Source organism: Haliotis cracherodii, unplaced genomic scaffold, assembly GCF_022045235.1.
Source record: "Haliotis cracherodii isolate W230 unplaced genomic scaffold, xgHalCrac1.p SCAF_2, whole genome shotgun sequence".
Classification (NCBI taxonomy): Eukaryota; Metazoa; Mollusca; class Gastropoda; order Lepetellida; family Haliotidae; genus Haliotis; species Haliotis cracherodii.
Window position 1 is genome coordinate 29508623 of NW_027266275.1, and position 22433 is coordinate 29531055.

At 42.5% G+C, this 22433-nt stretch overlaps 1 protein-coding gene across 3 annotated transcripts; it reads left to right on the forward strand.

Annotated features, from left to right (window-relative positions):
- Positions 1 to 2393: 2393 nt before the first annotated feature.
- On the forward strand, positions 2394 to 21057 carry LOC139468960 (NACHT domain- and WD repeat-containing protein 1-like). Of its 3 annotated transcripts, XM_071251104.1 has the most exons (14): positions 2394 to 2451; positions 5851 to 6026; positions 7898 to 8009; positions 8375 to 8421; positions 8655 to 8758; positions 9628 to 9674; positions 11880 to 12200; positions 12969 to 13168; positions 13495 to 13662; positions 13803 to 13938; positions 14419 to 17834; positions 18252 to 18363; positions 18606 to 19237; positions 20546 to 21057. In XM_071251104.1, the coding sequence occupies exons 2-14, from the start codon at positions 5913 to 5915 to the stop codon at positions 20804 to 20806; spliced, it is 5670 nt and encodes a 1889-aa protein (XP_071107205.1). In that variant the 5' UTR covers positions 2394 to 2451; positions 5851 to 5912; the 3' UTR covers positions 20807 to 21057. The 3 variants fall into 3 exon arrangements, with proteins under 3 accessions (XP_071107205.1, XP_071107206.1, XP_071107204.1); XM_071251105.1 differs by lacking the exons at positions 2394 to 2451; positions 5851 to 6026; positions 9628 to 9674 and having other exon boundaries at positions 7924 to 8009; XM_071251103.1 differs by lacking the exons at positions 2394 to 2451; positions 5851 to 6026; positions 8375 to 8421; positions 9628 to 9674 and having other exon boundaries at positions 7932 to 8009.
- The last annotated feature ends 1376 nt before the right edge of the window (positions 21058 to 22433 follow it).

Below are 22433 nucleotides of genomic sequence, written 5' to 3' on the forward strand. Positions count from 1 at the left end.
AATCAAAGCATTGCAATAGGGAAACACGTGTGTGACACCGCGGCGGCAGTTCCTGAGCTCTTGTGGTCAGTGGTGTTTTATTGACGCTTTAAACAGTATGACATTAAAACAGGGTGTGTCAGTTTATTGTGGGTGCACATTGGTCTAGTTCCTAGCTGTCTACCACTTCGGATAAACCCACGACCAAGGGAATGGTGCTGGCAAGCTCAAGGATCAAAGTCAGAACGACTAAGGGATGCAACCCTGGTGTCCTAGATAGCTGGGTGTTGTTCAGGGTGGGGGTGGGGGAGGCTTAAAAGCAATTCTTCTAAATACCACTTCATTGAATCATTGTATCCAACCATCTGCTCTCATAATGACATGGATTCATTTCACCATTTCATATATTACTCCAAAGAAGTTAAAGAACACCCGATTATTTTTATTACTATAGTTAATATGTTATGCCATCCTCCCATGTGTGTGTTCTTTTAAGCATTTTCATTCACGATAAACCTGAAAAATTACATATGCCTTAGACAACACATCCCGTGTGACCAGAAACGATTGTTCCAAAACACTTAAACCCTGGTATACAACTAAATCCCGCCCCTCCCCGATCCCGCCGTCAGTCCATGGAATGGCACCATTCCACTTCTCTGGCACCAAAGAAATTCAAGTCTTCAAGATCAGTGAAGACAGTTATGACCAATGTATTCTGGGATGCAAAGGGGATGATCCTTGTTGATTACTTAGAAAGCCAAAAGACGATTACCGTTTCCTACTATGCTGATTTGCTTCATCGCCAGGGAGATCATATCAAAGAACAGCCACGAGGAATGCTGACTGCTGGAGTTCTACTACTTCACGACAATACCTTTCCTCACAGCTCTGGAGTTGCAAAGGCGGCTGTGCGACAATGTGGGTTCGAACTGTTTCCTCACCCTCCATACTCTGAAGACCTGGCACCAAGTGATTTCCACCTGTTCTTAAACTGAAAGAAAAGCTTCTTCCTGGCTGGAATTGAAAAGCTTCACTATCGATACGAGAAGTGTATTGAAAAGTAGGGAGATTATGTTTAATAATAAACTTAAAAACACTTTCACAATTATTATTTTCCGTTAGGCTTATAACTTCTTGTCCAGCCCTCGTATGTAACTGACAGCTGACTTCAAAAGATGCGTTTTTATGATTGAACTGGAAGTCGGCGAAGCGTTATACGCATAATAAAGTTGTCCCCATTGGTATTCGTGTCAGGGTAGGTTTGCATGTCGGGGTAGATTGCCTCGTGTGTTGGAGGAGATTTTCTTAGTATGTATGTCGGGTCTGTGTGATTACACCCTCACTGAGGGGAAGATTTAGTGCCGACACCCCTGGCTTTGTAGGCAAGAGGCAGGTGAAATCTCTCAAGGTGACCAGAAAGATGACCAGACGATGTGGGTGTGCTTGTCAGTTTGTGCGTGCATGCATGCGGCGCGCGTGTTGGGGGGAGGGGGGATTATTCCATCAGTTTCACCACACGGTACACACGTATTTTATCATTTTCTTCCTCTGTTCAGGTGCCAAATCAAACCACTAACACTTCCAACCAGAGACCATATACCGGGACCGCTTCCGTGGTCCCCGTATACGGTAGAGCGTACGACCAGAGAGCTGAAGGTCGTGGGTTCGATCCCCGGCCGCGTCCTGCCAAAAGACGTTAAGAGGTGGTGCCTGTTGTTACCCTGTCTGGGGCTAAAACAAGGACAAGGTTTCAGTATACTGTGTCTGCGATGTTCCATTTCACCTCACCTAACCATATACCGATATCTATGGTAAAAGGTCTCTGCTTCCAACACTAACCCGCCCAATCATTTCAGTCATGCTCGAAACATAACCAAATAGAGTGCATGCTTACTTCAAGAATAGATACAACCAAATATCGAAATTTATTCGGCTTTATTAAACAAAATAAATACCAAACGCCGTCGCGTGAGAGAAAATACTCGCACTTAGTGTCTCAACAATGGAGTCAAATACATAAATATATATATACTAGAGGGCAGCACGGTGTAGCGAATCAGTTTTGCGTTGCAGGGTAGGCAGCAATGCTTCTGTTTACATTGTAACAAAGCTTAGCTGCGCATTGAACAGCATTCTCTTTTGTGCATGTGACCGGTGCCAAACTCTTATCGCCAATTTCAATGCCATATCGCTCGTTGCTACTTCAATGCTGTATCGCCTGTCGCTAGGTTCGGCTATCCGTCGTCTTTACGACTCTCACAGTGGCGGTATGCCGACTGTATAACAATCTTTACATGGCTGTATTGAGCTATTTGTTGTTAGGCTCTATGTTGGGTTTGATGTGTGCGAGATTTGCAGGCTTGTAATGACTGTCTGACACCGATAGCGACTCTACGCAGCTAACATTAGGCCAAATTAGAAAGGTAACCGCGGTGGAACTGCTTGCACAACTGTCAGCGTCACGGAAAGGTAAGAAAGGATTTTCAAAAATTAAAATCATTATTTTGTGATCATGTGATTATTGATTACACGCAGACGTGGTTATGTGTGATTATGTTATGACGACATTAAAACATGCAACACGATGGCTGTACGGTTCGTAGTTACCAACGGGTCTCGACGGCATTTGACTTCATGGCCGTAGCTCGTAAACGGACGATAACAATCAGGCCTACCAATGCATGAATATAAGGTGTGTCCAAAAAGACAGGAAAGTGCATGTTGTTTGTCGAGCTTGCTCACCAAAACATCAAACAGCTGAAATATACTTGGCGTTCCTACACAAAAACTACTTGATGTGTCCATTATGATTTCCATCATGACAAACAATCTCTGCTAAAAATTGTACGTCCGTTGTACGATTCCGACTCTGTAGGAAGCATTTTATTTTTAATCATTATCATTTAGTGATAGAGTACCCTTCCCCCAAGGGTGGCACCCGTCACAAACACATGCAAAGGCAAGTCAAGGGTTATCCTGAATAACCAAAGCTACACACGTGTATATTCATATTCATACAGACCATCTTACAAAGAAATCTCCCTGTTGTGTGTCTTTAAACAACACTAAATATGTGTAAAGCGAAGTTCACCATTTCTTAACCACGTCAGTTCATATATGGGAGTAGACTTATCGTCCAAGGCACCGCCATGTGATGTGCAGAATTGCCTCCCTTAGTCGTGCCAGCATCCGTTGCTTCGAATCCCATATTCGACCTGATTGTGATACTTGTTTTGTCAGTACCACGCCAAAACACGTGGACTTCCTGAAGCTGCCACCCGGTGATATAACTGAAATACTGTTCAGAACGGCGTTAAGCGAAACTATAAATAACTTAATTTTGGTAATATGTACAAACTAATTGTGTTATATATACTACTCTAAAGAAGTTAAGGAACACCCGATATAGTCATATGAAAAAATATCTTGTGCACTTTAAGAGTAATATACGTTGATAACCTGATAGGTATCTGCTAAAGTGATATCTGTATGTCATCCTCAATTACCAGTGTGTTATACCTCCATTCTACAATGATACATACCCTGGTTCTTTCGCCGCCGTAGCTTCATTTACAGTCCGATTCGAAAGATTCGACGTTAAAAATAGCCGTCCAATCAAATAATAATCATTAGCGATAGAAATTCTGTGCTAAAATAAGGATACGAGAAATGGTGACGTCACTTCTTAGACGAAGCTGTGGTAAATGGATCCAGAGTTTTTATCAGAACAGAATGGAAATATTACACCCTGGACACTCGAGGATGTCTGTCTGCAGACAGACTGCTCGCTGTCTATCAGGTTAAACCCACCTCTAATCATATTTACAGATTAGATTCAACCTGTGGCAGCAATATATTCCTTAGCAACACCTGCCATTGTGGCTGTTTAAACAACACAGTTGGAGAGCTCTCCTGCTATACAGATACGATTCTAAAGGGCCATATAACTAGTATAAATCTCTATTGCCCAATAGTCAGTACCCACATGTCACCCTGCCTAATTGTCACTTGTCCACGTGTTATATTGCCCTATCACGTGTAAGTCTATATACAATGCCATCCACGACTGGGGCAACTCAAACACTGAAGCTGGTGAGACGCGCGAAGACTCGTTGTCAACTTCTGCACATCGGTCCCCGAAACTAATAAACCTTGATAGGGAGGTTCCCCTTGTGTTTGAGTGACCTTTACTTCCCGTCTGTAACGAAGAAACAACTATAACATAGACTAATTGCACGGCTCGCTCAATGCTCCACGGGGAGTGTTTCGAGATGAATAGATTCCCCCTACCCATCCCTATAGTCGGACTAAGGAGAACTGTGGTTACAATGTGTGACATCGCTGATGTGTGTCATCGTGGTCTGATGGTGTGGATGGGTTATATCCTCTGGTCTGCCTGGCCCAGATGTGAATATGTACATGATGTTATGACACAACTGGAAGTTTGTTAACCGCGGCGTAAAAAAACATATTGACCCACTGATCCGCCTTGTTGGTACCTTTTGGTGTAAACTTATCTCGAAAATGTATTTTACGCTTACGTTACTAAATGACAGATGTGTATTCAAACACCATCCTCCAACTCACACATCTCAACCATCCCCAATCCCCAAACCCAGCCACACCCGTTCTTCGAGCCACGCACCCCGCCCATAACTTCCATTTATTGATGCAGAGTTTCGTGCCCTGATTAAGTTTCTAGGTTTGTCAGAACCACACCTGACGGTTTCACCGAAGTGGTAAAGGCCTAAGACCTGCATACTGCTTTCCTCGCACATCAAGCCGTGATATAACTGAAATACTGTTCTGAGCGTCATTAAACCAAACTCACTCATTCACTCAACTTCCTCTATTGCTATAGTGTGAGATAATGGGTTATGTATATGTAAGAAAGTATCCAGGAGAGAGACCTACTGCCACGGGAACAATCTAACCAACCCCCATCCCCCCTTACCCCACCTCTCTGCCCCCAAGTCCCAATGGTCACCGGGCGAATGTGTCCCCTTGTGGGACAGCCTGTTGTCGACAGCCCCTAAATCAATCAGTCGCTCCAGTAGTTGCTGGCTTGGACCTGCCTTATTGCCTGCGTAAGTCCACGGCGAGAAATTCGTGGCTTTGTCGTGGTAAGGCATCTATTGATTGATCACTTTCTGATGAGATCAAAGTGATTGCCAATTGAACGGCCAGGGTTTGGGTGCTCAGCAGGTGATTACGGCATTTCACGGACAAAGGTGACTTTCACTCCACCACACCAATTTAGTCGTCTTCCAGTCTATGGAATAAATGTCTTATGGCCCTAGTAAGAAGGCGTCTGATCTGACAGAGCTATGGGACACAGGCGATATATCGCCACTTCGGTAACTCGTGGCTGCATCTGTAACCGGGACGTCACATCTGCTGCATTAGACGATTGCCTTGGTTACGGGTAGGTCCCATCGTCTGACCACTGGTCAGCAAACATTGTTTGATAATCTGGTTATGAATTACGACTACATGACTCAAAAGCGCGTTTGATGTACTGGCAGATGTATTTGAGTGTAGCGATGCTTTCGGGACCTCTCGGAACCTTTCCAAACAAACGTCGTCGGACCATGAAGTTCTCGTAGTTAGGTTAAGGCACCGAGTCGGTGTTTATGTATGTCGAGGTCCTTACATTGATGATACCTTCAATCTGTATGTATGAGTCTGACTTGTTACACGGCATATACACATGGACTCCGCCACAATATACTTTCTCAGCTTCATTAAACACTAGACACTAATATGACATTGTTAAACGCTAGTAGCCCCATTTGTCGTCTGCTCGCGAGATTTATTTCACTTTTCATTTGCCATGGACTCTTTTACTTACCGAAGCTTACACTGCAGACATGATGTCGCGTGCTGACCACGTCTCCAGTCACTCCTGATGCTATATTTGACTGATCACTATGGAAACTAGACATGAAGAAGACTGGAACAAGCCGCCGGAACCGGAAGTCCGCCGGGCGAAGACTGCCATGGAAGATGAGCTGCTCATCAAACTTGGAGTTAAACGGGAAAATGTAGGTGGCGCTGAACCAACAACGGACGAATAGATATGTCTACCTTTATATTTTATGTTTGACCTTGACCGAAGTTCCTTTGGGATGTTAATGAGCATCCAAGTATTCTTAGGTATATTACCGACCAGGTATTCTCCTAAAAAGTACATTGTTTATACATGAACAACATTCGTTAATTCGAAGTCAATAGAAAACACATCGACTTATCCGTTGTTCGAGACAACTGGAGTGCTAATACTCTATCATAGTGTTGCTAAGAATACCATTTTATCGTTTTGAACGACATCGAGTTAATGAATGAGTGAGTATACTTTTACGTCGCTTTTTTAATATCCAAACAATGTGACGGAGGGGAGACTAGACATTAATTTCGCACGTTGTACCCATGTTGGTATTCGAACCCGGGCCTTCGGCGTGACGAGCTAACTGTCAACCATTAGGCTACCCAACCGCCCCATGATATTGAGGTGTGTATATTTCATGTTTGACAACACAACCACCTGCTAGGCACACCTCAAGCGTTAATCTCTACGGGGGAATTAAAAGATTAGGCTCAGGTAAAATCTGTTTACAAATCTACTATATTCTCCATATGTTACAAGGGAATTCTGAAGTGTCTTGTACATGGGAATCAATGCGTGCCAGCGTTTGCACAGGCAATAAATAACCAGCCCAGTGGGATTTTTATTGATAATAAACCATCTTCATGTCAGCATATATCGCAATCATAGGCCTTCGGTTCGATTATCCTGTACATGAAGCTATTATTTATAAGGTGAATTGTTTTGTAAATATTGCCCATAGCCATGCGGTCCTGGCTCTGGAATATGTGTCACGTTTGACGCACTAGTAACTAGCCTATGCGTCATGCACTGTGGCGCCCCAATTCGCTGTGCAGAGTTGCGTCCCGTAGGCGGGCCAGGAACCTATGGTTGTGGGTTTCAAACGGCTGAGAACTGCATGACTACTGGTGTTCCTACAACAATAAGCTCAAATGTTTACGAGCCAGTTAACCCCCTTGCCTCTAAAGATAATTGCCTCGTTATGTAGCGGTTTCTGAACATCGTAGGTGGAAACCCAAGAACGAACTACCGTATTCGACGTAATAAGCGCCCAGGGCGCTCTCAAAATTAGAAATAGGGGGCTCTTATTAGAATATAATTTTGGTGAAAGAGTCGAAAGATTTTAAATGATACAGCCTGAAATGATACAAAAGAAAAGCCTGTGCGTATTATACACGACAGATATATTTTTCCAGAATTTAATTGCCCGTAATTAAGGGTGCATATAACACACGAGTGCGTATTATACACGAATAAATTTACACGAATTGTGTACATTGATCAGTCGGAAGGGTGCTAATTGGGATTGTTCACTAGCCGATATATTGAAAAATATCGCCGTGGGCGCTTATTACGTCGAATACGGTATTACTCGCTGGTGTTCTAGCCTCTTCCAACAAAAGGCGGTAGTGCCTGTCCTCAATGATTGAATTGTTTATCAAGGGACACTTATCCTTCCTCAAAGCGAGAAGTTTACGTTTTAAAATCGTTTTAAAATCATTGAAAAACCTGCATTCATTTTCTCATCTTTACCACTATATTTAAAATGCATTTTTTCCTTTTTGACAATTTCCGTCAGAAGTGTGAAAAACAGTGTTCATGTTTTATTTGCTGCAACAAATGCTTCATCGTAATAATAGTATTATCTTCAAAACGGTAATGTGTTGTTCCGTTCGTTCATTCATATATTTTAAATTTATTTTAACAGTGTCCGTGTCTGTTTGTAGGTTTTCTTGTATATGAATTTCCATCACGCAGCCCTTTGCATTTCTGTACCTATGTCTGTGGATGTACTTGTGTGTCCCCCAGATCGAGTTCCACCCCCTGATCAAACACCAGCGTGTAGAGAGAGCCTCGACTGCGCTGTCCCTCAAATACCTAAAGATCAAACCACCGTACAGAGAAGAGCCACTCTGGATACGTCAGTACACCATACTGCACTACTTTTGATAGGGAAATAATTAGTGTCAAGTTTGAACATGACCTTCTGCTTGGAGATGTGAATAATATTTAACATTACCATGGAAACGTACGCATTTTCTGTTTATTTCAAGTTAAAATTTAACATATCCTCATGTTCCTAGTTTGGGAACGTTTTAATTAGATATATCGTTATCCTTATGAAAAGTAGAGAACTATGGGCCATTCAATATGGAAATACTATGAAATAATAACCTTTGTCTATCCATAACTTATATAAGATTTAATGTTCAAACATTATCCTAATCTTGTATTCTATATTGGCTTGTCAAATTAGTTTATTCGCAGTTATTTATCCCAAATTAGGAAATGCCTGGAAGTGTAACAACGTTGCTATGCGACAGATGTCAGATGTGAGTATTGCAGTGAGGTGCGATAGCAAACTGTTATATCTCGGCATGGGGCATTTAGTGGTACAATACTCGTCAATCATTTTGAGAAGGAGACTATAGATTTGTGCGTTAAAATGGATGATAATTTTATTCAATAACATTAGCCTCTGAGAGATGTTGAATAAATATTGATATGAATTATTAGTCATGATTAATTGATAGAAAATATTGGTGTTTTTTGTTTCAACCTTCAGCTTGCAAGAAGAGGGCCCCGAAATGCGTCACTGGATGCTGTTGGGCGTGCGCGAAGCAACCGGGTTCCGTTTCCGGCCGGAGACCCTGAATACCACAAAAAGAGGTACAGTCACCTGATTTGCCTTTTTAAGATTAGGCACATTCATTATCCAAGGGATATCCTACAGAGCAGTTGATGATCACCCGGTAGTCATATATATGTATGACTCGTCAGGAAACAGCTACACTGAATATTACATGTTTCAAATTGCACGTTTATTTACTTATGATGTTGTTCTTCAATCTTAATTATTTGAATCAAATGGTGATCCGGTTATTCAAACACACACAGAGAACCCCCGTTATCCCATACCCTTTAAGTACGGAAATCTTGCTTATCAGACCAGTTTTGAACGTCAACGTATGTTCAAAGATATTATGTACCCACATAATTCCGGGTGGGGGTTTCGGGTAAGAATTGGTCCCCAACAACCTATGCTGGTCGTACGAGTTGACCAAATGGATCGGGTGGTCAGGCTCGGTGGCTTGTTTGATAGCCTGTCCTTGTACCCCGACGGCATGGGACGTTGCTCACGATATCGATCCCCGGATTGTCTGGTACAGACTCGATTAATTGCAGGCCGTTGCACATGGCTGAAATATTGCTGAGTGCGGCGTAAAACAACATACCAAAACAAACTTTAAACCCATGATTCGTTAATCTGGTCCCCGTTCCACAAAGCGATCTTAATTTTAGCGCTAAGATGATCGTAACTCCCGTACTTGAACATAGGTTTACGAACCTCTTAGCGCTGAGATCGCTTTGTGGAACGGAGCCGAGGTTTGTTTCTCTAGGAACGGTAGCATCCGCATTAACGGAGTTTGTCTGTGATATGAATGTAAAGTCTATTGTCTGTGGCACATTTGTATTGCGATTTCAACTATTTCAGTTTTTAACATGGTTCCATACTTGTGATATACTTGTATATACAGAGCTGCAAGGTTCAAAAAGCTTTCTGAGCTGCTCAGTGAATGGCGAGGTAATATGAGCACCAGTTTCTTGCAGATACCGGCTTTACCTAGAGTCCTCGTAGGGACCGATCCACAAACAATGTTTCTATACCTCTTCAATTTAACAACAACGTCCGTCTAACCCTTAGACTACTATCTCTTTTTTTACACATCTGGATCTTTGTATAAAACTCATTTCTGATCCTTCGCCTATTCCTGTGCTGTTCGTAGTAAAACCTTAAGCATCCAGGACAATAATAAACAAAGGATGTCATCGAAATAGACACAACGTTCAATTTTTTGGATTGCAGTCGTTGTTCAGTGTCATTAAAACCCCGAATGCAAAGTAAAGGGTTAAGTTGCTTTACAATTTATGACTAATTATTCATGTTAGATACTGCACACAGTCTTGGTCTTCAAAACTACTTTAGTAGCTGAGTAAAAAAATCTTACTAACAAATAAGATGCTAAAAGTATTAGACATATGCACGCATGCTCAAATGAAAACATAAATTGAGGACTTTGTTCGAGTAGTACTGTTTCAGTATATAGGGGTTAAAAGACCGATCAAATCACTTCGGTCCCGACATGGGTACAATGTGTGAAGCCCATTTCTGGTGTCCCCGCCGTGATATTGCTGGGATATTGCTAAAAGCGGCGTAAAACCATATTCACTCACTCACTCAAATCATTTAAGGACAACGGTTATCTCAGTTACCGTGTTGGATACGCCTAGTTACTGACAGTATGAAATACTTTTGTATCACATTATTAGATAGTCCAACAAGGACTAATAGAGCACATTAATATTACATTGTTGGATTTTCTTACAAAGGACAAAGTATAACATATGTATATTACATTATTGGTTATGCCTAATAAGGATTACTACAATCTAGAGTTATTGCACATATAGTTTTAGCTATGTTAATCTGCAGCACATATATTGTACAGTTGGATTCGTCTCACGAAGGATTACTTGTGGTAGATATATATTACATTAGGACTTTTTCAGTATGCTGATTTTATCGAACCATATACAAAACGTCATTATCAAACATATATCCTTGCATGTCACTGAGTTATTACAATAGTGCATGTTCTGTATTGCATGTTATGTGTTTCTGTGTCGTGTTACCGTAAAACCCCTTCTTGGCACATTGTGTTGACATGCTTCCTGATAGCATTTTTATTATTTAGTTTTTATACTTAGTGAATATTTAACGGAAATTTAACACAACTAGCACAAAAGTACCATTTATAGTGTATGTGGGCTGTAGAACATCTGAACTTAGTTGGTAGATTTAACCCTCTGTGGTCTAGGCGTTGCTTTTATGTTAGTAACCATTATGGTTGAATGTATTTCATGACTCGTAGCGGTGTTAACAATGTCCTGGTTTTGCCATGCTCATATCAATAAATATACACATGGGTGTAGATGATTGTATATTTTATCTTTCCTTTCGTGTTTGTGTAACCCAGTGTATCGAATCTGACAAAAATAGGTATGAATTTAATAGTTCCAAGAGTATCGGGCTGTCGGGTAGCCTTGTGGTTCAAGCTTTCGCTCCTCACACCTGAGGCCCGGGTTTGATTCCAAGAAGGATTAAATGTGTAATGTCAACTTCTGGAGTCCTCCGGTGTGATATTGATAGAATAGTGCTAATAGCGACGTAAAACTATACTCACTCACTCAGCGAATGCATGCATTATGATCAACTCCAAAGACAAAATTGTACGTAAATGGAGACACTATCAGAGTACAAACATTTTTTAATTCATAGAATGTTATATATTTAATTTGTGGTATTACACTTTCCTCACCTCACTATCGTAATATATACATGCTACCGTCAAATTTGTGATGAACATGTTTATGAAATACTTGTAATTTTCCCTTTTGGGTCCAAGAATAAAATCTTGTAAACATCTCTATTTAAATAATCCTGTTCTTCGTAGACATGTCTTTTAGGGGATCCAAAGGTAACATGATGATATTGTAGCCACACATGCATATTTGAAAATGCTAATCATATGCTACTCGACTTTTGATAGGGATGATCAGATACGTTCTTCTGTTTAAATATACACTTGACATCTCAGGTTTGCGTATCACGGAAAGATTATAGTATCCCTATCAAAATTGGAGTCGTATAGTATATACGTTTTGGGCCTTGATGAGACCTAGTTGCCCAATGAACAGAAAGACAGAGATCTCTCCTCTTCTGTTGCAGGGTTCCAGCAGTTGGCCTATGTGAGCCCGGGGGAGGAACAGCTGGATTTCGGGAGGCTTGACTCCTTCCGTCGAGCCTCCGTCTCCACCTCCACCTCCACCACCACCACCAACTCCCAGATCTGCAACATCTCCCGACAAAGGTCTTCCTCCTTTACTGCCAATCTCAGGATACGCAGCGCCAAGAAGAGGGTCCGGACCACGCCTCAGAAGTGGATGAACATGAAGAAAGAGATGTTGGTCAATCTGAAGGCAGCCAAACTCAAACTTGACAAAGATATACCACGGTCTGAGGTCAGGATATACCTGACGGCCACACCAGGTGGGGAATATTATTTATATCAGCTTCAGATTCGCATATATACAGGTAGAGGTGAGGTGACGTGAGTTGAAAATGAGGTTTAAAGTCGCGTCCAAGATAATTTCACTTATATAGCGACGTGTTCACTGAGATACCATGCCGCAGGTTAACATGAACACAGTATACGGACTTTGAGTGAGTGAGTGAGTATGGTTTTACGCCGCTTTTAGCAATATTCCAGCAATATCACGGCGGGGGACACCAGAAATGGGCTTCACACATTGTACCCATGTCGGGAATCGAACTTGGGTCATCGGCGTGACGAGCGAACGCTTTAACCACTAGGCTACCCGACCGCCCCATACGGACTTTGAGCCGACAAGTCCTTGTTTTTGCCCCTCAATGCCGAGCGCCAGACAGATACAACAAATACCTTTAAACGTTTGGTATGACGCGGCCGGGATAGAACCCCGGACCTTCTGCTCTCCGGGCGGACACTCTACCACGAGACAATGCAGGTGTTGTATAAAGAATACAATATATGGTCGTTTAAAATGAATGCTAATTATTTTCGATTATATCGTGGACATCTGTCATATCAAGAATGCTTGATGTTTGTATATCATTGTGCCATGAGGACGGTTATTAGATTGTATATTCCCGGCTCAAACACACAGAAACCTCTTAGAATCTAGCTGAAATTTGGAGTAAATTCAATCAACACTTATTCGTCTGGGAGAATAATTCGTAATGTATATCACAACAAAATCTTACCTGTCATCTATACAGACATGGCAGAGGAGCGGGAGTTTTTGGCGGAGGTGGCTTATCCAGAACTCAGGAGGTACTGTGAGAAACTGGGGATGAACTGTCACGTGGTGGACTTGAGGACCGGGATGGACAAACTGGGCAATGATGTCATGACCTTCAAGATGTGTGAGGTGGAAGTAGAAAAGTGCCGCCGGCTCTCCGTGGGACCAAACTTTGTGGTCAGTTAGCATAGTTTAACATAGTACTTAGTAGTGCCTTCTCTAGCCGGTTACTTGTCAGTGCAGTAGACAAACACAATCTATTAAAACTGCCCCAGTGTCATCAGTTTCAAAGTCTTCTGGGTGCATATCTTGGTCAATATGGTGGTACCAATTTGTCCTACAGATGTAAATGAGTATGGCCAACGTTTGAACGTGTATTTATTCTGAAATTGTCTTTCACCCAAAACAAAGGGCATACGTTCAGCATGATTACGTTCTGATTACTATTATGTTGGCTTTTGCTGACTGGTGTATATCATAAGCTGCTACAATCTTCCTTGTAGTGTCTGGTCGGTGAACAACTGGACAAAGATTTGCCAGGCTTCATGACAAAGGACGAGCTGGAGCAGATCAGGGATGTTGTCATCAAGCAGAAGATAGATGGCGTTGAACTCCTGGACGAATACTACCGTCTCGACACCAACCGCTTATCTCCATTGTATGAGCTCGCGGTAAGACAAGAACATGTACATATCAGCACTGTTGACATAGTGTTGACCCCGGAATCTTCACGGGTCGACATGTTTTAGTAATTACTTATCTTCTTAATACTATATACTTAATGGTACTACATGTTGACTGTTACCCGCAGAGAGAGGACCTACAGAACCTGCCTGATGCAGAAGAGGCAGAGGACAATCTGAAGGAACTCCTTACAGAGGCCATGGATATCCTCAGAGAGGACGGGAAATTCGGGAGGAGAACAAAGGACTTCTATAAGTGGTCTAGTGAGTGTTCCATATAGTTGATCAAACACACGAACCATGAAACCTAGAAATAACGATAACAATAAAATTTCATCATAAAAATACATAAGATCATATCCAGATACTAGTATTGACTTTCTATCAATGTGTTCAATTCGTGAAAACTATTCGGTGATGGATTATACTTTCGTATACTTAAGTTCTATAACTGAACGACTGAGATGAATCCCTTTGGGGATTCCGGGCTAGAAATGGTCCTCAGCAACTTATGCTGGTCGTAAAGGACGAGGCGACTGAATGGTTCAGGTGGTCAGGCTCGGTGACTTGGTTCAGAGAGTGCCATTGTTCACAAGCAGCATGGGTTGTCTGGCACTATCACTCGTTTATTTACATGATGATATATATTTTGATACTGGGTGCAACAACAAACAAACCCACACACATGCACACTGACGTGGAAAGTATTTCAACTTCGTAATATAGTCTCTGTATGCATTACAGTTTGCGCCAAGGAAGTGGAGACAGGACTCTACGGGTGTAGAGAGCCTGGCAGTCAGCTCCTCTGCTTCATGAGGGACAGCAGTTTGGAACATCAAGACAAAGGTTTCGCAAATCTGCTTGCAATAATCACACGCTGCTTTGAAAACAATGGTTGTGAGGGAAACATTGTGCCCATTGCAAAAGGAAAGAAGACATTGAACTATATGAGGAGCCTCTGTAATGTGTTCCTTTCACACGTGATGACCCTGATAGAGAAAAACCTTGATCTCCAGCAATTCTACATTGCTGACCATGTGTCAGGAACAGCTGATCTCATCCAGCACGTCAATCACCAGAAGCTCCTCAACAAATCTTACACGGACCAGAACAACCAGCAACTGACTGAGCAGATAAGGGACATCTTGGCGAACCCAGCCTTCAAGAGGACAGCCATCATATGTGGAGACAAGGGCTCAGGGAAAAGTTCATTTGCTGCTCACATTGCAGAATGCTCTGTTAACTGGAATCCAAAGGTCAACACAATAATCCGGTTCATTGGTCGGTCATTGAGAACCTCTTCACTGTATCACACACTGATTAGTACCTGCAAACAGATAGCCTTCCTCTACACACTGATTGTCAGGTTCCCTCCACTGGCTACACTTGTGGACATTATTAAGATCTTCCGGATATTGTTGACAGAAGCCTCTGGAGATGAGGATGTTGGTCCTTTGGTCATCGTACTAGATGGCCTTGAAAATGTCTCAGATCTTGAACCACACCATGTATGGGCTCTCATGGAAGATCTTCCACTTAATGTTTCTCTCGTCTTGACCATAGATCGTGATCATCCATATCTGAAACTGCTCAAGGCAAGTCCTCAGCCAGGACAGTTTTATACTATCGAAGGTATTGTGGGAGATGAGAGGAAGAAGGCCATAAACAAAATCCTAAATGTTGCAGACAAAACAGTGACAGGGGATCAGTTCAATATGGTTCTGAAACAGATCGGTTATGAAGAAATACCACTTACACTGACTGCAGTGGGTGTTATTGCTGCCAATTGGCCTTCTCACACGCTACCAGAGCGGTTCAGCCTGGACTCAGCAACAGAGGCTTTTGAGAAACTTATTGAAGACATTGAGGAAAACATAGGTTTGGCATTTACCAAGTATGTCCTGTCTCTACTAGCAACATCTAGGTATGGTCTTGCGGACTCGGAACTCCTTCATCTGGTCTTATCAGATTCAGATCTCTTGAATGAGCTTCAGAATGAAAACTCAGATTTGAGTGTTCTGGAAGGATACCCATATCAAGCACAGCTATGCAGAGTCTTCATGTGGATGGATCCTTTCCTTGAAGAAAGGAAAGTGGAAGGAGAAACATTGAAGAAAATAGGACACACATCACTGAAAAGTGCAATACAAAACCGTTACCTTCAAGAAGAATTTGAAATGTTGATGCACAGGCAGCTTGCATCGTTCTTCCAGTACACAAGAAGAGGGCTTCTCCTCACAGCTAAAGAAATCACAGAGAGAAAAGGTCTTTCATTGATAAGCCAAAATTGGCGAACTCTCAGATCAGTCCCCTACCATCTCAGCCGCTCCAGTTCTGATGTACCAAATACACTGAAGACAATCAAGGAGACAGTACTGCTGAATTTCAAATGGATCATCAATGAGATATACTCAGGATATTTGAACGATTTTCTGTTTGATTTAAAGTCTATTGTTGATTTACTACAGGTGGATGAGGATATATTCTTGGTGAGGAGGCTTTTACTCAACCTAAGGCATGTCTTAGAGGAGAACCCAACTTCTCTTGCAAGCATAGTCTCTCAGTTCCCATCTCATCATTCCCACCACTTCAATCAGTTCATTGAACAATCCAAGGAATGGATGAAACAAGTACACACAACAATCCTGATCCCCTCTCCCAACTGTGGTTTCTTCAGCGGTTCCTTCTTTTATGGGAATGTAACCAGACATTCAGAACAGATGCTTCCAAGTCAGGATGGCCTGTACCTAGTGTCTCTGATGAATGGAAAATTTCAGACAATAGAACTCGGAACAGGCGAGTGTCTGGCTTCTGTTGAAGCATCTCTTCAAAGACCACATGTGTGGGGCAAGTACAGAGTGACAGGGCTCATGGACAATGCACTTAAAACATGGGATATCCTTGGAGGCAAACTCTTGAGAAAGGTACCTCTTGGTATCAGTAGAATCACTTGGCTTCACGTATTTGATGATGGAACTGCATACTTTGCTTCAGACAACCACATCAAACGACTCCATGCTGTGACTGGGATGCCATCTAGTGTCATAAAAGCTCCCCAGCAAATCAGAGATGCAGGTATGTCACACAGAATCAAGCCAACTATCTGCACTCTCCACATACAAACTGACTGGTGTGTGAGGATTTGGGAAATGTCCGATCCGCAGAACTTTGAAACTATACCACTGGAGGAAAAGGCCTTGTCCAGCCGCTGCAACACATTTTACATGACCAATGATGGCAAGTACGCAGTGGTTATGTACGAGAAAGAAGCAGTCATCTTGTCTATTCTTGATCAGGAGGTTGAATGTATACTTTCATGTGCTGATGAGGACATCCATGTTGTCATGTTTACCAGGAGCCATGATCACGTCTTTCTTGCCTCTGAAACTGGAAACATCAGGGGGAATTTGCTCAACTCAGGGACACAACTTTTTAGTGCATCGGTGAAATCCAAGAAATCAGCAGGACAGGTCACTGCAATGACAACTTCTGAAGATGATCACTTCCTCATAGTTGGCATGTCAACAGGGATGGTGGTTGTGATGAACATCCCTTCTGGACAAAGAATACATAACATCTCCTCCCACACAGAGAAGATCCAACAGCTGTTTTACATGACGGATCATATCCATTTCCAGCATCTCATCTCACTTGACAATGACGGAACAGCCAAGTTGTGGAACCTCCAAAACATCCTCCGGTCGGCAAGAGAGAAACTGTTTGAAATAATGTGGGATGATGACCTCATCAAGGAAGAGTCGGAGAAGATTGATCTGCCCTCCTACTATAAACTGTATGAGGCGAAAGGTAAAAGCAAAATGTTTCTCAACGGTCCTGATGTGTCTGCTTTCTACAATAAGACTGACGAGAACATCTTTGCTGGACAGTCTACACAGCGGTCTGGGGGCAACTGGGAACAGTCAGGGAACCTCCAGGATTGCCTCGAGGTCAATGCCTCCAACACTGCTGTAGGTAGGGGCGACATCTTCATCACCTATACCGGAGAAAAGAAGATTGCATGGTGGGATGTCAGAAGAGAGAAACTGCTATCTGTGAGGGTGGTGGCAACTGGTGGCAGATTCCACAGGCTCAGAACAGTCTTCTTTGATCAAGCTGCTTGTCTTATAACAAGGGACACTGCAGAAAGAGAAACGATCTCGGTTGGTTTTATCATATTTTGTTATGGATTAAGTTTGAATGATTATGATTAATTGGTAGAAGGGCTTGTTTTTGTTATCCATTATGGCAAGAGTACTGCTGTGTGGCGTCTGACAACAAACCAAGACTAACGTTTTTGTGAAAATTGTGTGAGAGGCGGGTACTACCGTAAGGACAAGACATATTCTCCCTGGTGTTACCACTCATTTTCAGTGATCCGTTCATCTAATTTTCACCGGAATTTTGCCTGTTGACGTTTTATATTTACGAGAAATTGAGAACAAAGAGGCACATCGAGGGAATATATTGATATTTAGTTTGATTTAAGAATAAACTTAATGAAAAGTAATTTCAGTAAATATACAAAGGCTCATCAGTTATGATTGTAAGGTATTTATGAAACATTTCATTGTGTATAGATTGTGAACGGCACTGGTAAGAAGAAGACTGTTCTTCAAAGAGAAAAGGTCCTGAGGTGCGACATAAGTGCGGACTCCAAGAAGATGGCAACAGTTAATGTGTCACGACAAGGTAAACGTTCCTTCATTGTCGTTTAACATGAATTCAGCGGGGTAGCGCAATGGTCAAGCGTCACCCCGAAGACGCAGGTTTGATTCTCTACATGGGTACAATGTGTGAAGCCCTTTCTGGTGTCCCCGCCGTAATCATGGTAATGTTGATGGAATAATGCTAAAAGCGGAGTAAAACCTGACTCATTCACTCTTGACACATGCCTACATTTCTGAAAGTATTTGTGTTTCTGTATTTCACAGGCTTTGTGTTGACTATTGTTGACCTCAACACGGAAGAGGAACAAAAGTTTTTCTTACATCTCGGCGATATCACTGGCACTTTCTCCATGGAAAAGGCAAGGGTCACCCTGTCTAAGGACCTCACTGTGGTACTAGGCTTTCTTAAAGTAGAGGACAGAACACTTATCATAAGCTGGAACGTGACAGACGCCGACCGCAGATCATCAGATGATGGCAGCACTGTTGGAGAGGAGAGGAGCATCACAACAGACCTCAGGACAAAGAGTGGTCATTCATCTGGTGCTGACAGCTTCAAAGGCGAGACAATTTCTTTCCAGAACGTAACCGAGTTCAACATTAAGGTTACAAAATCTAGATTCTACAACGAACAGGAAGTGTTGTTTGGGACTCGTGAGGGGGATATTTTTGTTCTGGACACTTCCACCCTGAAAGTTATCAAACTGTTTAGTAAAGAGGGTATAGTGGCATGTAAGAGTATAAAGTCGAGCCACACCAAGCCTCACCGATCCGCAGTGAGGAGCATGTACTTCACCAGCGACTACACCCACCTCCTGACAACAGAGGCCTCCAGGGTGTGTGTGTGGAACATGCAGAGGAAGGTGATGGTCTACTCACCCGCAACTGGAGACAAGGTTTGTATCAAAGTCTATTGCTTACCATTTATCTTACCTTGCACATGGACGTCGGATTCTGATTGGTTAAAACCCATTCTAGTATTTTCAATTTACGCCGCTAACATCTGAAGTACATTTCTTATGTTTCATGTTTCCTGAGTTTGTGAGTTTGGTTTAACGCCGCTTTGAGCAGTATTCCAGTTATTACGGGTTAAAGGGGAAGCAAGGTGTTGCAGGTCTCAGATGTTTACCACTTTGGTGAAACCCACGATCACGGGAAGGGTGTTGACAGACATAGGAGCATAATCGGGACGAACCGGGATTCCAACCCACGATCACAAGACTCTGGCGTGCCCAAGGGACACAACTTTGCACAGCGAATTGCGGCGCCTTGTACCCCGTTCACATGCACCTCTATACATATGTGTGTGTATTTGCATAAGTTTGTAAAATACACACGTGAGTATACTTGTCATGTGAACGCGCTTACTCATGTGTGTATATTTACACCAGGGGCACATTTACATCATGTCTGGAGCAGGTGCAAATGTAAATGTAAATTTGCACTGTATGTATATGTTGTAATGTGAACGTTTATGCCAGCGTCAGCGGATGATTAATATTAACTAATATATCTGTTGATTTGCCAACACCAAACAAATTGTCAACAGTTCTAGTTGACGCTATTCAGTATACAGCAGTTCGAACTTTATGTGAACAACCAGAGCTGGGAAGACAGTGTTTTCTTGGGGTTTCAAGGAGTCAAAACTTTGTGTACAAATTGAAGCAAACACATGTTGCTTCATGCGAAGATTTCGGTAAAGTAACTCTCTTCTCATTCAACTTTAATTGGTAAACATCCTGTTTTATGTTCAAAGTGGTGAAAAACCTGATGAATATGTGTGCCTTACTCAATTTACATACTGTATTTTCATGTATGTATAGTTACACATGTGTAAAAGTACTTACGTGAGTATGTTGTGCATGTGAACGGGGTATTAGACAACTAGGCAACGCTTACCAAACGTGTAGGGACTTTATCAGAACGGTGTAGCCCCTGTCAGATCCACCTGTTTCAGAAGAAAGTTGTGGTTCATTTTAAACTGTTACGTTCGCAAATAGCAAAGTTCGATGCCAATACTATCGGTAACCGTTCTGTCTGTTCAATTCTGATTTCAAGTTAATACGAAGTTGTTTTGTTCGGTATGAAACATGTTTTACCAACAGAAATATGGGCATCAGTATTGCTCCCTTCGCATTTATTAACGCCAATGTCGACGTGAATAACTCTTCAACATATTTTGAGAAAAAAGTCTTCTTTTTCAGATGACCAACGCAGTGCTATCCAAAGAGGGCTGTTTCACACTGGCTGGCATGGCTACAGGTGTTGTCAGGCTGTGGGCGAACTACCACAGGAAAATGCTGTATTCCTTCCGCATCCCCACGACACTACATCACGTGGCGTTAACGCCGGACAATGCCAGAATCATAGCTCTAGTGGATGAAAACAATGGCAAACGTGTTGTTGTGTTTGAGATCAAGAATGTGGACGATTATCTTCTAGACAAGGGGGATGAGGATTTATGAGAAGCATCCAGTTACCCCTTCCCTGTAGAGCCGTATGATGCGGAAACGACATTTCGTGGAAAATGAGATTATATTCCAAACTGTTACACGTTAATATGTAGTACTTGAAGAACATCCCCTTCACACAAAGAAACATAAGTACAGCGACACCAGCCTTGAGATATTGATCAGATGACTGACTTTAGGTACAAAGCATCGCATTGTGGTGTAAGGGAAGCAACTCTTCCTTATCTTCTTGGGACGGGGGAAGACATTCGACATTCGGCGTATGGGAGCGTTTCGATCAGGGGTAATGCTTACACAGAAATAGTTGTCAGATGAACAACGGATTACAAGAAACTGACCAAGCAGTGTATCTCAATATGTCCACACTGACAACAGTGGCACTGGTTTGTTAGACTACTTTAAATATCTATACCGTTTTGCGAGTGTTAATGTGGAAATAGTTCAAGCAACAATGAGCAGAAATATTTGGTAGACATTAAAAGTGTGTACTGAGTAGTATCAATTACAGTCCGTCCACGAGATTATTTTCTAAACATTTACAGTAAACTTCCCGATCTGTTTGGGAATAAATGACCAAGGAAGAGTGAAGTGATTTTGAGACTGGCAAGGGCATGTAAACTGGCATGGGCATGTAAACTGGCATGGACTACATGAGAATGTCCACGCCAGCACCTCCCGCCTTGGAGTATAAATAGTACATATACAGGAATATAAATAAATAGTATCAATACCACAGTTTTAGACGGACTGCCTCTGTCAGGATTTAGTGGATAGAGCGTCTGACCGGAGAGTGGAGGTCGACGGTTCAGTCCCCGGCCGCGTCATACCAAAACACGTGAAGAGATTATATTTGTTGTTACCCTGCCTGGTGCTCTGGTAAAACAAGGAGTGGTCGTTTCAGAGTCAGTGTACTGTGTCTGTGTGGGTTATCCGTGTTAAACTGCGGCATGGTATCTCAGTGGGCTAATACTATGAAACCGGCATTAATCGGGACTAGTGCCAGCAGACACGACCCGTGAACATCCAGGGTAGAATAGGTCTTCAGCAACCCATGCTTGCCGTAAAAGGCGACGATGCTTGTCGTAAGAGGCGACTAACGGGATCGAGTGGTCAGGCTCGCTGACTTGGTTGATGCATGCCATCGTATCCCAATTGCGTGGATGGATGCTCATGATGTCAATCACTGGATTGCCTGGTCAAGACTCGATTATTTACAGACCGCCGTCATATAGCTGGAATATTGCTGAGTGCGGCTTTAAACAACAAACAAACAAGCAGCCACACATACACACACATACACGTGCACGCACGTCACTTTATAAGTGCAATAATCTTGAACGCGACTTTAAATTCCATTACCACCTAATCCTCACCACACTTCAGTGGTAGAAGACATGCGAGTTAACCAGTGAGGGGATGTGACCGCGATAAACAGACGGACATTATTCATGGAGGGTCAAGAGTGAGTGAGTTGGGTTTAACGCAGCTTTTAACAGTATTCCAGTTATATCGCGGCGTGTCAACTTAATGTGGGAGGAAAGCCTGAAGTGATGCAGGTCTCAGACGTTTACCTCTTCGGTGAAACCCACGAGCACGGGCTGACAAACCTAGAAACATAATC